The following is a 16,356-nucleotide window of genomic DNA, read 5'->3' as shown; positions in this document are numbered from 1 at the left end:
TAACTTCCCCTGCTCAGGAGCACTGACAGATGTGCTGTGTGCACGAGAGAGAGACAAGGGAGAGCTGCCATCTGCTGTTGGAAAAATCCTGGTTCGTCTCTCAGCCCAGGCGCTGCTGAGAGCTGCAGGTGGCTCCATCCTGCCACCACACTGGGATGGCACACGGGGCAGTATTCCACAGGGAAAACGGGAATCCAAACCCTGCACTGGGGAGGGGAAAGGTGTGCCCCAAAGATCTGCTCTCCTCATGTGTGAATCAGGAAGAAGAGGATGGATTCACCAACCTTTCCAACCATCCGCACCAGCAGCAAAGCAAAGAGGGGAGAAGGTGTGGCAAACCCTCTGTGCCTCCAGGAGGGACTTCAGTGGAAAAGTCAAGCCCATCTTCAAATGTAAGCCACACGTAGTCAATTAAATCAGTATTTAGACCTGACCTCTGCAGTGGATTTTCAATAAGTGGAGCATTCTGTATTATCATGGAAATAAAAGAATTGGTGACGTCCTACATTCTAAACCTGGGGTACTCAGGATGAAAAAAACCCCAATCACTAACTGAAAAGGCAGCTCATTTACTGAAATGCCATTCTGAGTCATTCAAAATTATTTATTTCCTTCTGAAAACAGGTTTGCTTCTATTTTCTAAGTGACATTTTATGTCAGTTCAGCTAAATGTATTATTTTTTACAAGAAAAGACATCCAAGTATTTAATATAAATTAAAGAAAATATTTCAGTCCTTTAAATAGCAAGTTAATGTTGTTTAAAACTTCAATTAAGTAAACGCAAACAAATATGAAAATTCTGCATACAAAGCTATCTCTGGCTTATATTTTTTTCCAAAAGAAAAAATGAATGAAGGAAAAAGCAATCCATAAAAAACCAATCCTGGTCATTTACAAGGGAGCCACACAATTCAGTAATCCAGGACCAGGTCTTTCATAAGCAAACACAAAATTGTAATACAGCAGCATGGTGCTGATTTGACCTGAAAGTAAACACTTTTCAGTTATTATGTTGAGTTTTTTCACTGCAAATTGGTATTTTTCTAAAGGATAAAAAGAAAAATATAGTAATTCTAGAGTATGTGTACTAAACTCTAATGATTTTCCATCAGGAATGCTGAGAGGAGCAGTAATAATAGTTAAAGACCAGTGTTCAGTCAATTCAGTTGTTTGCATTGGTGAATTTTTGAGTAATGATGTTCTGCTCTGGTAGATGCATAAAAAGAAAATAAAGCTAAATATAAGCTTATAGTCCATGTCTGAAGCTTTCGACCTCTTTACCTTTTAAATAAGGACTGAGTTATTAAAAACAAAAATAACCAAACAGAATAAACCAAACTCCCATGGTGATAGTTCAAAAAGAAAATATTGATTTAATACAGTAATTATGCACAAGGCCTGGTCTGACAAAACTGTAAAATTCTTTTTTTTTTCCCCAAACAGATAACAGGAATTTTATCCCACTGTACTTCAGAGGGGAAAATTCTTAATCCAACTGTGTTGATGTTTTTAACTTAACCCAGTGTCATTTAAACAGGAGCTGGCGATGCCAGCAGCAGCTGTGACACACTCAGCTGAGCCCAGAGGCTGAACTCAGACCAGGGCAGGTGAGATCCCCTTTGCAGGACACCTGTACTTCACACCAACCCCTTTTGAAGTGAAAACCTCCCCAGACCACACCAGTGCAGGTTTTCCTTGTGTCTGCGTGCATTTTCAGCAGCATTTGCCTGGGAGCAGGAGGCAGCATGGTTACACCCAGCAGATGCTGCAGCCAATTGCTCCCTGCAGGGACCCAGGGCTGGCAACTGGGTTTTCCCAGGTGGGTTCTGAGGTGTTCTGGGGAGACCAAACAGCAGCGTTACCTGGCCAGCCCTTCAGAGTTCCTGATGTTCCCCTGGCAAGAAGGAGCTGGCGTTTCCTTCTGTTCCCACATTCTGATGTCAGAGGCCTGTGCCAGCTTCTGAAAATGCCCAGCTCTGCCAGAGCTCCTCGCTGTGCTGCAGACACACCTTGAACCTGCAGGGTTTGCAGAACCCACACGGCACACAGGATGCTGGTGCCGATCAGCACCTGAAGATCCCTGCAAAGGTGAGACAGGTGAGATGAGACAGGTGAGATGGAACAGGGGAGATGGAGCTCCATGGGACAGGTAAGATGGGACAGGTGAGATGGGACAGGTGAAATAGAACAGGTGAAATGGATCTCCATGGGACAGGTGAGATGGGACAGGTGAGATGGAGCTCCATGGGACAGGTGACACAGGATAAGTGAGAGGGACAGGTGATATGGTTCAGGTGAGATGGGGCAGGTGACACAGGACAGGTGAGATGGAACCCCATGGGACAGGTGGCACAGGACAGGTGAGAGGGACAGGTGATATGGGACAGGTGAGATGGGACAGGTGACACAGGACAGGTGACACAGGACAGGTGAGATGGGGCCCCATGGGACAGGTGACACAGGACAGGTGAGAGGGACAGGTGAGATGGGACAGGTGACACAGGACAGGTGAGATGGAGCCCCATGGGACAGGTGACACAGGACAGGTGAGAGGGACAGGTGAGAGGGACAGGTAACACAGGACAGGTGACACAGCACAGGTGAGATGGAGCCCCATGGGACAGGTAACACAGGACAGGTGACACAGGACAGGCGAGCGCATCCCCGGGTGCTGAGCGCTGTGGAGGAGAGCATCACCTCAGCCTGTGTGCCGCCTCTCGGTGGCCTTTCTTTCCAGAAGACACAGGTGAAAGCGTAAAGCCGAGCAAAACATTCCCAGTCCCTGCAAGGGGATGTTGATTTCCCTGGAACAGAGCAGGGAGAGCCCTGAGTGCCCGCGGCCGCGGCGGGGTCGGCGCTCGGGCTGAGTCAGCCCCGCCGGGCCGGTCCGACATCCTGAGCTGCCGCGGGAGGGCAGGAAGAAAGCAGAAAGAAAACACATTAAAGAAACCCTTACAGGCAGTCGCCAATAAAGTTTCTTTGGCTCTGCGTCTGGGCATGGCTCCCAAATGCAGCCTCTTGCCCTCGGATAAAGCGCCAGAGCCTGGAATGAGAGTCAGATGCGTGGGAGGAGTGCATGTGTCTGTGTCTGGGCTGGAAAACATATAAAGTGTAGTGCCTCGAAAAAGCTTTTTACTTTGGGCCTTGCTCCAGAAAACCCCTTTCCTTGCTTTTACAACTGTCCCCTGCTCCTTGGGACTGCCCAGATGTTTAACCCAGCCTGAGGACAGGGAGCTGGGGAGTTTTGTTGGTGTCATTCCCTCTGACCCTCAGGCCTGGGAGCAGCCAGCCAGCTTGGGATGGGATGGGATGGGATGGGATGGGATGGGATGGGATGGGATGGGATGGGATGGGATGGGATGGGGTGGGATGGGATGGGATGGGATGGGATGGGATGGGGTGGGATGGGATGGGATGGGATGGGATGGGATGGGATGGGATGGGATGGGATGGGATGGGATGGGATGGGATGGGATGGGATGGGATGGGATGGGATGGGGTGGGATGGGATGGGATGGGATGGGATGGGGTGGGATGGGATGAGGTGGGATGATCACCAGGCCATGGGGTGACCCATGTGCAGCACTGCACCCACAGCTTCTGCCTTTACCTGTCGGGAGGGGATCAGGCCTCAGCCTCAGCAGAGACACCCAAATACCTGGAGGGCAAAAGAAGAGAGGAAGAGGGTTGTTGTTGGTCTGTTCCTACTGTTTAATCCTGAGGTTCTGTTAATGGGTGGACTGTATCCTGATTTTTAAAATCTGTATCCTGGAACTTTCCAACTATGTGGGAATTTTTAGCTAGTCTCAAATGAAAGGCATACAGGAACGACTACAAACAAATGGCACTTCCTTAGCCTGCCAGGCTGCAGCAAGAAGCTGAGGGAGGAAAAAAAGAGCGAATACTTTTCTTTTTCACATCTCAGTTTGACCCCCGGCCTCTTCCGGGGCTGTAACCCGCGGGATGCGGCTGCGAGCGAGGCCCAGTGGGAGCGGAGCGAGGGCGGGCAGACAGACAGACAGACAGACAGCGGGCGCGGAGGTTGCGCTGAGCCTCCTCCACGGGCAGGGAGGCACCGAGGGAGGGCTCGGCTGTCCCCGGGCGGTGCCGGCCCCGCCGCCCGCCCCGCACACCTCGGCCCGCCCCTGGCGACCTGCGGGCGGCTGTGGAGAGGCTGCTCGGGGAGAGGCGGCTGTGGAGAGGCTGCTCCGTGCCCGCACAGGTGACATCTCCCTGCCCGCACCGGTGACACCTCCCTGCTTGTACAGGTGACACCTCCCTGCTTGTACAGGTGACATCTCCCTGCCCGCACCGGTGACATCTCCCTGCCCACACCGGTGCCATCTCCCTGCCCGCACGGGTGACACCTCCCTGCTTGTACAGCTGACATCTCCCTGCCCACACCGGTGACATCTCCCTGCCCACACCGGTGCCATCTCCGTGCTGCTTGTACAGGTGACATCTCCCTGCCCGCTCCGGTGACACCTCCCTGGCCCGGTGGCAGCGCCCGCGGCTCCGGACGCGAATCCCCCGCCCTGTCGCCCCCGGACTCCAGCGTGTCCCTGGGGCAGGCCAGGGACCGGCCGCACCCCTGCTCCGTGCCCGGCCCGCCGCCGAAGGAAACCCGGGGCCAAACCCACGTTCGGGTCTGTTAAACACCGCGCCAGGTTGGGAGAGGAGCGTTTAGTGAGTGCTTTTTAACCCGCCCCCCAAACCAGCTCGGGAAAATGCTTGAGGAGATGGGGTTAATCTAACACGGCCAATGCAGCACGGTCTGTATCGTTTACAGATGCCAAACTGAATTTATTAGATCTGCCTCAGTTACCTATATAGCTGGAAATACTGTATTTTTACAGGATTCTAGTTGTTGGGATGGGGCAGCCCATGCCGGCAGAAATAGCATTATTTGAGTTTGCATTATTTGAGTTTGCATTATTTGAGTTTACACGAGGTGGATGAAGTAGTCACAGAAAATATTTTTAAAGTGTTGGATGCTGACTGTAGTTATCTGAGTTTGTCTCCAGTGTGCTCAGTCAGTTCTGAGTTAATAATCCAGCGACTTCTGTTATGTATTGGCTGGGTATTGTTCACTAATTTAATGGCTTTCTTGTGGTCTGGGCAGATAGTTCTGTGTAAATTTTAAATAATTTTGCCTACAGCAATTTTCAGTGGATAATGCTGGAATGTGTTTGTTTTAATGCAGGCATTCTTTCTCCTACCTTATCAGCTATCTTTATTCCTACACAGGCCTTATCACAGAGGTATTTATTTATAATCCTTTCTTTGCAGGCTTAATACTCTGCACAGAAAGTGAGGCCGAATAACTGCACATGCCGAGTGCTGGAGGAGAGGCTGAAGGACATCCTGTTTTCTTTCAGCAGTGCTGTTATTCTTTGGAGTGAAATGAAGAATTTGATTTTGTTTTGGAAACACTCATATTTCTGATGCAGCTGAACTTCAGTAACCTTTTTGCAGTACAGATTTCAACAAATTATTTTTTTTCCCTCTTGGACAAAGATGCAGAACTTGTCGGTGGTAGAAAGTCTCGGTGACGCAGACACACCACACTGTGAGCCTCCAAAAGGCCTGGCAGCTGGGGCAGGTGGGGTGTCTCTCCATGAAAATGGCTGTAGCTGGAATGAAAGGACAAGCAATGAAGAAATTGTTAATTTTGAAGCAACGCAGCAAAGCCTCCCTGCAGCGAACAGCGAAGGGAGAAGTTGCGAGGAGTTTCCCGAGAGCAGCTTCAGTCCCTCAGAACCCAGCGGTTCCTGGGGTGATTTTGAAGGCTTCACAGAGCCCTTAGACAAATCAGAGATGTCCAGTGATAACCTTGAAGTTTTGGTGAATTCAGCAGTAACTCGGGGAGCCGATGCGGGGCTGAGCAGAGGAGGCTGCAGCGTTTCCATTTCTGCTGCCCACGGGTGTGCGGAGCCATCTCTGTGCCATGGCAAGCAGGAGGCTTCGGGCTCTCTCAGTCAGGTACGTGTAAACCAAAAGCCAGAAATGTTCGTGTTTCTGCTTCCCACACCTCCGGGTCTGTGTCTGTCTTCTCTGTACAGGGTAATCTGCACATGCAGAGAAATTGTCCAGCTACCTCGAGTGGAACAAAAGCAACTTCTGTGCGGTGTTTGACAAATACTTAAGCTGTGCTGCTTTAAAGAATGTAATGCACTGTTTTGCTTCCAGGCACCAGGAATAAGTAGGCACATAGGCAGGGAAGCACGTAGGCACCATGAACCTTGCCCTGAAGGACATGCAGTGTAAAATTTAGACAAGAAAGAGCAGAAGAAACAACAAATGGGGAAAGGTGGGTGACAAAAGCGGGGTGGACAGAAATTCTGTGAGTTGTCTCACAGAATTGAAGTATTACTTATTGAACTAAACCCACATACCATTGAGTCAGAAACTGGCAAAACCAATACATTTTTGTTATTTAGTATACTCCCTGAACAATATCAACAGTTTTTCTGGAATTTTAGTCTGATGGTGACACACAAGTCTTATTAGTAGAAATAATATAATTCATATTTTAGCATAGGACATAACATTCACTCCTACAATGTTAGAGCTAAAATTTTGAGCAGGTAATGCAATGAATTCTTATCAGCACAAAAAAAAATTCAGGTAAAGGGTTATATATTGTTTGGGATAAATGTGTTTCCATGTGGACCAAACATGCATCAGCAAAGAGAAGGAAAGTTACAAAAGGGCAGAAAGAACATATTAATACAGAACAAAATCTCCTTGTTCTTACTACTTTCATCCTAAATGACGGCATTTGAAAAGAGAGAACAATCAGCTAAGACTTCCATGGGGTTAATCTGTAGCTGTAATAACTTACTGCTTGTAGTCTGTTGGGTGAATTTTAGTGTGTGTAGGGAACTGAGACTTTCCTGGAGCCAGGATTTCATGCCCTTTGCCTAGGAATTTTACTTGTTGCAGAGCTGTTACTAGTAAAAACACAAAGATGCAGGTGGGAAAAGCTGCTCACACTGATTGAATGTAGATACACAAAATACCTGGTTATTGGTGTGCACAAACAGAGAATTCAAATGTTTTGTAATGCTGGAAGTGGCAGACAAGAACCCTTCTGTTGGAGAAAGAGAATATTGTAATGACTGCAGCTGAAATGGAATATAGCAGGTTGCTTGGTTTCTTTCCAAAAGCAGTAGATCTTAATCTTACTTTTCTTTTTTTTTGCCTTTTCTTTACTTTGCATTTGTTAAAGGCAGAAGGAAATGTCCAGTACGAGTTAAATAAGTTAACCATGCTTAGAGTTTCAAGTTGTCTTTTCTCATCTCAAGGTAGAGAAAGAACCACAGAGCTGCTGGGTATCCCTTGGAGCGTAGAATATATGTGTAGCTTGTCCTTTATCCTCGTGCTTTTTGCATTGTTAGTTTGAGATCATAAAATCTTTGGACTGGGACTCTGGCTTCTGTATGATCAATAGAAAAAAGGCCAGGTGGGTTGGAAGGGACCTCTGGAAATCATCTCAGGTCAGAGGTCTGACCTTGAGTATTTATTGCTTCAGTTAATTAAATTACATCATCTGGGATCAGAATCATGGGCTTTGAGATGGAAACAATCATTAATTTCCTTGCAGTAGCTGGGTATTTTCCCTACAGGATTGAACACTTTGAGGATTTTTCATGTAGTCTTTAAGCACTGGCCTTAGAGAGAGGGACTGGTGCGTGTGTTTAAGCCATGGGGTATTTTGATATAATAGGATATAGAGGATTTTTTCAGAAAGTACTGATGTGAACTTTGTACATTGATTTTTTTATAATCAGTACAAAGCCACAAGATAAATGGGAATATACCCAAACTTTGTTGCAGAAACACTCACTGAAATAGACAGTAATAAAGGTGATAAAAAAATCTCTTATCTGTCTTGGCTGAACTATAAGTCAGGGACCTGTATGTGTGTTGGAGCAGCACCAGGGCTCCAGGGAGCTGCTGAAATTGAGGCAGAGCTGTGCTGCCCTCGATGCCTCCCTGGGGCTGTAACTTCCCCCATCCCAAAGCCAAGAGCAGCTGCCTGGCTTTTCCCTGCCTCCCATCCCACTTCACTTTTGGTGCCTTGTGGGATCTCAGCACCTCAGGACTGATGTGCAGAGTGACCGAGACCACCCTTGGGGGGCTCGGGAGTCCTGGAATGTTGCCAGAAGTGTCTGGTGGCTGGACTTTGATCCTGCACGGGAGACGACACCTGTATGAGGACGGGAGGATTTCACTGGGATAAATGGTGAAGGGATGGGTTAATTAGAGTGTGAAACACAGGGTTTAAGATTTCTGTACAGGGGGGTCTAGAGAAGTAAGATGGAGGAATTGGGGCGTGTCCTGTCCTTCTTCTTCTTCTTCTTGGCCTCCATCTTCTGGGGTGATGTTGGCACTTTGGGATTGGTTATTACTAAAGGTGCACTGGTCAATAAGGGTAAAAGGTATTGGGGGAAATAGGTAAATATTGTATACATAGTTTTGAGTATAAAGATAAGTGACCGCCCCGGGGGCTCTCAGTGTGCTCATGGCTGGCTGCTGTGCAGATCTCTGTCGGGCCGAGAGAAAATCTTTTAGATAAAAAACTAATAAACACTGAAGACCGAGAAAACACCTGAAGCCTCTTTTCGTCCTTTGGAGTGCCGGCTGCCCAAGGCCACCCCGAGCCTTCCCGGGTCATTAAAACAGCCGAGAAACCGACAGTGCCTACCTGGAAGTTGTTTGGTTTTTTTTCCTTCACCATACATGCTTTAGCAAATGTAACTTCACAGAGCTCTGCTTCTTGAGCATCCATCAGGATCCTCCATGTTGTATCCCTGTTTGTAAATAATTTACAACTTGATTGAAAGCATTGTGACACTTTGGGCAAGATTCAGAGGAATTTACCCAGGAGTGTCTGAATGTCCCAGCAGTGAATCATCAGGAAGGGTTTTAGCAAGGCCTTACTTAGGAGGGAGCAGCGTGGGGCACAGATTCTGTTCCTTGAAGCAGGGTCAGAGGTGCAGAAGCTCTACCAGCTCTGTTGATTTTGCCCATTTATCCTTAGATTAAACCCATACTCTCTCAGTATTCACCCCACCTGTCCGAGTTCAGTGTAATGACGCTGTGGAAATATTTCAGCTGTTCGAATTACAAATAAATGAAACTATAAAAATATGGAGTATCCATGCTTAGGGTTTTCAGACTAAATTGTTGATTGCTGCGCAAAACCCCCAAAGTGACTGGTTCCATTCTTGAGTTTGCACACAGTGTTTCTGCTCCTGCATTGCAGTCCCTGGGCAGGGTGGTGAAGTCAATTAATTTGCTTCTATTTGGAAAATTGCAGTAATTCCTTGCTTGAAGGAATAAAAGGATACAGCTTCCAAAGCAGATGGCATGCCCCTAGGATAGGATGTAAATTATGCATGTTCTCCCTTGTAAATGTATTTCTTGGTTGTCAGATAACCCCACTCACTAGTGCTTACTTCCACTCAGCCTGTCTGGATCCCTCCTGTTCTGTGGCCATTCCTCCAAACCTGCTCATCACTGCTTGAGGAGGAACAAGGGTTTAAATCTGGCTCTGATTTTTAACATAGCCTGGAAAAAGTTTGGTGCAAATGCAAGGATATAGAAACACCCTCACCCCATCTTTTTTGCAGACTTGCAGAGTACAAGTATTTATTGGTAACTGTAGCATTTGGCAGGTGTGTTACATTTGCATTAGGAGTGTTTGAATACTGAGCTGGCAAAAGAAGCTGTTGAATTGATATGTCAGATTTGACCTGGACTGAATTAGATGAGCAGAAGGAGGAGTCCCAAGTGTTAAATATGCAAGTCTGTGACCAAAATGCTGGGAAGTTAAAGACTAAGGTTCATCAGAAACTCTGGGACTTTTGCTTCCTCTAATTCTAAGTACTCAAAATACTCAAAACACTGAAATATGAGCTCAGTCCCTCTACTATTAAAAGTAATAGCAATAGCAATAGCAATAGTAATTCTAAAACCAAGAAGACAATCTCTAGAATTATTGTAGTCTTTGGACTAGGTCCTTCATGCACTATAGGGATGGCTTGTATGATGTTTGTAATAAAAATATCTTTTTTTTCTAGGAAGACCACAGCTATGAGGAGATATTCAAGTTGAGCTTTCCAGAAGTCTTTGTGCCACAGTCCAGAGAGTGCATAAGAAGCTTAGAGCAAGTTCTTGATGCAAGTAATGAAGATGTTTGGATTCCTGAACTTTTGAAGAATCAGCTTTGGTAATGAGTTTAGATTAGCAGTTAAAAAAAAAAGGAAAGAAAAAGTTCCTCATCAATTACACTGTTTGTTTCATAATTTAGAAATCAGTGGTGCCCTTAAAAATCTTTTTAGTACTGTGCCTTCAGTGTATAGATCTCACCAGTTTTGTAGTGCATCGTTAAAGGAAGTGGATGGTGTCTTAGCCATTGGAAAACAATGAAGGGAATATATCAAAATTACAAATTCCTGCTTAGGGTTTTTCCTGCTGTTGGTGTGCCTCATTATGACTAAGCCTCTGGAATGCCAGAACCCAACAGGCAGCCTGTTCTTCCTGTTTGCTTGTCCTTTCTTTACAGCACATCCCACTTATTTCTTCATCACTGGAGGCTGCTGCTTCCACTAACAACTTGCTTTTTCTTTTCCTCCCCTCTCAGTTTTCCCAGTTGGTAACTTCTTCTCATGTTTAACCAGATGTGCTTCAGAATCTGTGGTGCATCTGGCTTTTTCCTGGGCTATGTGAATAGCAATTAGTATCATTAGTTAAGCTTTCTCCAGCACCAGCTGGAACACTTCTAGCTCTGTTACATGTTTTTTTAAGGATCAGCAGCTTCAGAGCAGTATTGTAGTTACTGAACAGGGTTGCAGTTATTTTTTCATAACTTGGAGGCTTTGTGTCTAGAAAGGAGTGTCAGCCTCTACTTGAGAAATGTCCTGAGACTCAGAAGAAATGTAGGTAAAACTTTTAATGTGGGCACTCTTTCAGCCAAGTTCCCTGCATATGTGTTATATTTTAATCAGCATCAAACTTGTGGAGAAACATAATTGTAAAGGGGACTACACTATTAGGTAAAAACAGGTAAAAACAAAAATTTCCTAATCTACTGTGATGAGTAACTAAGTCCAATGACAACTGCAAACTAAGTAAAGCCCAGCTGAATTTTTATATGTGATGAATGCAGTGCAAGAATGCAAAGAACCATGTCAGGGGAGTTCTCTCCTCTCTGTTTCAGCAGTGAGTGCCTTTGCCTTGTTTAGTGGGACAGGTGAAGTGTCACCTGTGGGATGGAGAAAGGCTCGAGAGACAGCGAAGGCAAAGTGCAGAGCTGACAGGGCTGAACTCTGCCCACATTTCACAGAAACAGCTGAACACTGTGAGCCCTTGGCATGTGGCAGTCTCTGGGATGTGCTTCTCCTGCCCCTCTTATCTGAGGAGCACAAACAAACACTTCTGCTGACTTACTGCCCCCACTAATTGTCATGCCAGCTCATTAGTGCCCTGGGCTGGCAGCTTGGACAAGTGCAGAAGAGTTTTAAGACAAGTTGCTTGTCAGATGAAGGTTAGTATACAGCTGTGTGTAGTGAAAATACCTGTTGCATATGTTCACTGGAAACCTCAAAGTGTGTTTTGTTCCCTAGCATGGATTCTGGAAATGTATGGAGAGCCCTCAGGGACTCTGATAACGCCCCCAGCTCAAAACATCCCTGGAGTAAATCCCATTGCCAAGAAAACCTCCTGAGCGTTCTCGGAGTAGATGCAAATCAAAAGGTAATTGAACAATGGTTTTCCATTCTGCCAGCATAAACACTGGGCTGGGAATCTGATCTTCTGTGAGCAGATGGAGGAGGGACCAGATCTGGGTGAGTCACAAGGTTGTTTTCTTTTATCAGGGAGCTTTTTAAGACAATAGCTTAGTGTTTTCTCACCTTCATGTGTAAGTAACTATGAAAGTGTGCAGGATCACACTTTAATTGTCTTTAGTGAAGTCTGCCCAGCACAGTTCCCTGTTATTAGCTTTGGTAGAGATGGAGAAGCAGCTTTCAGGTGGTAGAGATGGAGAATCAGCTCCCTGGTGTGTGGGCAGCAGCATTGTTTACTTTTTTTGCTCAGAGTGCGAGAAAACTGTCAGCCTCTAATATCTGTATTCACTTTCTGTTAAGTGAAAATCAGATCTGAATCAGAGAGGCTGTTACAGTAATTGCTGGATGAATTCACTGTGAAGAAACTGAAAGTGTGTTCAGCTTCCCCTTTCCTCACATTATTCCTCTGGTTTTGTGAGGCTTGAGGGAGAGTGTGTTACAAATTGGATTGAAACCAAACCAACAGTGTTGAAAGATCTCAAATAGAAATGTCTCTGTTTGACAAGCTCTTGTTTTGAGAAGGCACAGGTGTCAGGGATGGTTTGGAATTCAGTTTTTTAGCTGGGATTCATTAGTCACACGTAATTTTCAGAAGTAACTATTTCAATTGATTATTTGAATGCTGAAGCATGGGGTTGGCAAGGTAATGATTTTAGGGGAGTATTTGACTTTTCATGCAAGTTATGTGCAAGCAGAAGGAGGGTGCTGAAGGTGGACACCTATTTTGCTTTTTAAAAAGTCACTTTGTAGAATTGTAATTTAACAGGCAGAAAATTGGAGACATTTCTCTAACATAGCTAAACTCCCATTCTGTTCCTTTCTTCAGGTAGCTTAAACTTGCATCATTCTTATCTATTTCTGGAAAACTGTATTGCTTTTAACATTACTGATTAAGAGGCATTTCTCAGCAATGCTTTGGTGCTAATTAAGGCTAATACTAATTGGAAATGGGTTTTTTTATTAATTGAAGTCACAAATCCATGTGTGTAGGTGATGCCTTGAGGAGCTACCTGGAGCAGAGGCTAGACAGAGTTAGAGAATAAAGTTGGTATTTATTGAAATGCTTTCAAAAGATACTCGTTGGGCAGTGCAAAGCCTTGCAAAGGCTGCAACCCAAGATGGACAGCAGTCACCAGCTTTCTCAGATGGATGTAAGTTTGGTGTGTTTGCATATCAGAGGTTAATTTTCCAATTTTGGCTTCAGGTAATGAAGTCACATTCCCCCAGTTTGTTTCTCTCCCCGGTTTACTTTTGTTTATATTTTTTGGGCCTGAGGCTGTGTTGATGACCTTGTTTCTCAGGCCTAAAAGGATTGTTTAGTCTGGCCAAAATGTGAAGAAAGCTTGCTAGCATTCTATACAGAGTTCAGACTTATGCACTAATGCAGTACAGAGTCTGAAAAATACAAAAGCTGAAATGTAAGGCATCATCTGTAGAACTGGTTCTGGCATAAAGTTGTTTTAATGAAAAGGGAGACACATGAAAAAATACAGCTTAAGAAAGTAAAATTTAGTAGTTGTTATTTGAGGGAAACCTCTTTAAGTTGCATGCACTGAAATCAGAGAGAAATGCATAAACAAATTAATAAATAAAATGTAAATTATGTCTTTTTAGGACGTTTCAGAGAACCAGACTGATATTTTTGAAGAATCAAATGTCAAAGATAACGAGGACTTTAGGTTTGATGCATTCAGTGTTAATGACTGCAAAGCATTGATCCAGACCAAGGTAAGGATTGCTCTGGAAGTGAGAATTCCAGAGAACCACAGAGTGTGTTCAGCATGCTCCTCCCTGCTGTTCCAGCACATGTTCTCATGGAATGGCTTGGTGCTGGTAAAACTTTCGGATGTGGAGTTGGATTTTGGCCTTTGAAACCTCTCTGACTTTTTCAGAAAAGGTACCTTGGCACTTGTGTGTTTCTTGCTGTAGCAATGCAAGCTGGAAGGAAAATTGTGCCATTCTCCAAAACACCTCAGTCACCTCACTTTGTTTTTTAGCAAGGTGTTTTGGAGGAATATACTCAACCCAAGGTCCCTTCCTCAGTGCAGAATAAAACTGAGCAGCTGTTGTGGAGACAGATAGTTTGAGACACATTTTCATTGCTCTGTTTTATTCTATTTACTGCCTTGGACAGTCAGGGTGTATAACTGGTCTGGGAACCTGGTACATAGGAAATGATAGAGAATTCAGAAAATAAAACTTAAAAGGACTGTCCAGCTCATTCCTTCACAATTCAGTTCTTCTTTCCTCAGTGAGTACATGATGGGGGGATCACAGTGGCTGAATCACATTGGAAATGTGTAAAATACAGGAACAGGGTTTAGACAAAGGAGAAGAGGTTTGAGGTAGATGAAGAAGGAACAAAAGAATAAAGAATTGTGGTACAAAGTTAAGGTAAAAGGACAATATTTTTCTGGCATAGCCTTGTAAAGGAAAGAAAAAACCCTGCAGCTTGGTGTCTCAAAGAAAAATTCATTAAAAACCATATGTTGATATTTCTAATTTAAAGTAAGTCAAATCTTACAATGGGATGTTTCCCATTTATCTTCATATTTATGTCCTTTTTTTCCCTCTAAAAAGTTTAAAATAAAATTTTAAAATATTATTTTAGTGAAAATTTATAAAAATTAGGTTAGCACATGCAAAGTGATTAACCTCCTATAGGATGGAAAAAATTAACTAAGTTTTTCTTTTTCACTCAGCTTTCTGTGTCACCAGACTCCAGACATGGTCATCTTTTCACCTGTAACCTCTTTTTGAAGACCACATCATCAAATGAAAATACACAGTATATAACAATCCCAAGGAAAAAGCAGATTTTTTCTACACACAACCTAAAAATGAAATTTTTCAGTAGTGATGTTTGTTGAACTAAATGCATTTTTTTTCTTTTTTTTTTTTTTTTTTGAACTGAATGCAGTTTGCCTTCATTTTGTTACTGACTTGGTACTATAGACTACAGACATTCTTTAGCAAAGTGACACATTGCTGTATTTGAGGGACATAAGGCCACCTTATTAGAAGATATTTCTCCTGTTTAGTTGAGAAGTCAAATTTTGTAATTTTGCCCTGCTACGTTTTGCTGCAGAGTGCTGTTTCTTACAGTAAATGCTGCAGCTGCAACCAGGGTTGGAGATAACTCTGGTGGACTCTCCTGAACTACTGACCTTCCAGGCCTTAATCTTCAATCAAAAACCTTCATTCCCAAGTCTCAGGTGTGTTGTAATGTGCCTTGCCCCCATCTCTCCTCATATTGCTCCAGTGTGGGTCAGCTGAGAGCTGTGGCTTTGCCACTGCTGGCGGTAACGAGAAGAGCCGTTCTTCATTTGGGGACTTTCAGTGGGGTTTAGAATAAAAGCGTTTTAATTTCTGTCTGGTGAAGCCTGCTGTGGTGATAGGGGTGGAGGCAGCAGAGTGCTTCATTCTGGGATGGATTTCTGGCTGAAATAAATCACCTTTTGAAGCTTTTTGAAGCTGATTGTCGCAGGACATGGATTCATCCAGCCACACTTACACCGTGCACACCCTGCTTGTGAAAGCTCAGCAGTGGTGCAGTTCAGGACGTGAATAATGGTGTAAATTCCTGCCCTTTTAAGATTTTATGGAAACTTTCAAGTGTTGCCCATCTTCCTGCATGCCTGGTGCCGCAGGGGATGCACTTCACTGTCACTCCGGAGAGTCCCTGCTGGTTCCCTGCCAACTGCAACAGCTTTATTTCTTCATTGGCAGTAACTTTTACACAAGTTACTGATCTATTTGCTGCTCTGGCCGTTCTGAATATGGAGATTTTATATGGCTTTTTGTTTTAAAGAGATGCTAAGCATGGCAGCTGATATTTTATGTGTTGAAAGCAGGGAACAAAGTTGGGTGTTCCAAAACTAAGTCAGTTAATTATTTAATGATGTGCATATTCAGTTCTTAGAATTAAGAATGCTATAAAGCACTGGCAGACTTCAACCCTTAATCTAGTTAACTGTTCAGCAGTGACTTCACAGTTGCTGTAATAACTTCAGTAATGCTGATGATACCTCAGTGCTATTAGCATGGGGTGAACTCTGTCCTGCTTACTCAGTAGATGGAGCAGGGCATTTGGAAAAATGCTCTTTAAAGTGGCTCTGCAGCTCCCCTGGCCCTGGAGGGAGTCCTGCAATGCCAAACTCCATCTGGATACCAGAACAGGATTAACTTTTCCAGTTAACCCTAGATTTGAATTAATTTTCAGTTTCCCTTATATTCTTTCAGAGCTCATAAACATGTATTAAATAGGTTTAATTAGTAGTCATAAACTCACAAAATGTTAAATTGCCAGTAAATGGTGAGTGAATAGTTGAGGTTAGTAATAAACATTATTAAAATCAATTATAAGATTAAAATCCCATTTTTATGCCTTCAGACAAGCAGGGGCCTACAGAGGGGCTTTAGGGGGCTACTTGTAGGGTGTAAAACATTCACTGATGCATCAGAGCCCTCTTTTCCTCTGGGCTTTCCACTCTGCCTTTG

At 44.4% G+C, this 16,356-nt stretch overlaps 1 protein-coding gene across 4 annotated transcripts; it reads left to right on the top strand.

Moving 5' to 3' along the window:
- The first annotated feature begins 4,171 nt into the window (after positions 1-4,171).
- Positions 4,172-15,226, top strand: CLBA1 (clathrin binding box of aftiphilin containing 1). 4 transcript variants are annotated; one of them, XM_063159812.1, is made up of 6 exons: positions 4,172-4,223; positions 5,291-5,983; positions 10,090-10,238; positions 11,635-11,764; positions 13,471-13,584; positions 14,559-15,226. In XM_063159812.1, exons 2-6 carry the CDS (start codon positions 5,519-5,521, stop codon positions 14,724-14,726), a joined length of 1,026 nt encoding a protein of 341 aa, XP_063015882.1. In that variant the 5' UTR covers positions 4,172-4,223; positions 5,291-5,518; the 3' UTR covers positions 14,727-15,226. The 4 variants fall into 4 exon arrangements, with proteins under 4 accessions (XP_063015882.1, XP_063015880.1, XP_063015883.1 ...); XM_063159810.1 differs by having other exon boundaries at positions 4,174-4,269; XM_063159813.1 differs by lacking the exon at positions 4,172-4,223 and adding an exon at positions 4,623-4,687.
- The last annotated feature ends 1,130 nt before the right edge of the window (positions 15,227-16,356 follow it).

Source organism: Melospiza melodia, chromosome 6 (assembly GCF_035770615.1).
Source record: "Melospiza melodia melodia isolate bMelMel2 chromosome 6, bMelMel2.pri, whole genome shotgun sequence".
Classification (NCBI taxonomy): Eukaryota; Metazoa; Chordata; class Aves; order Passeriformes; family Passerellidae; genus Melospiza; species Melospiza melodia.
Note: the sequence above shows the minus strand (reverse complement) of the source record. Positions and strands in the feature narration are given on the sequence as shown.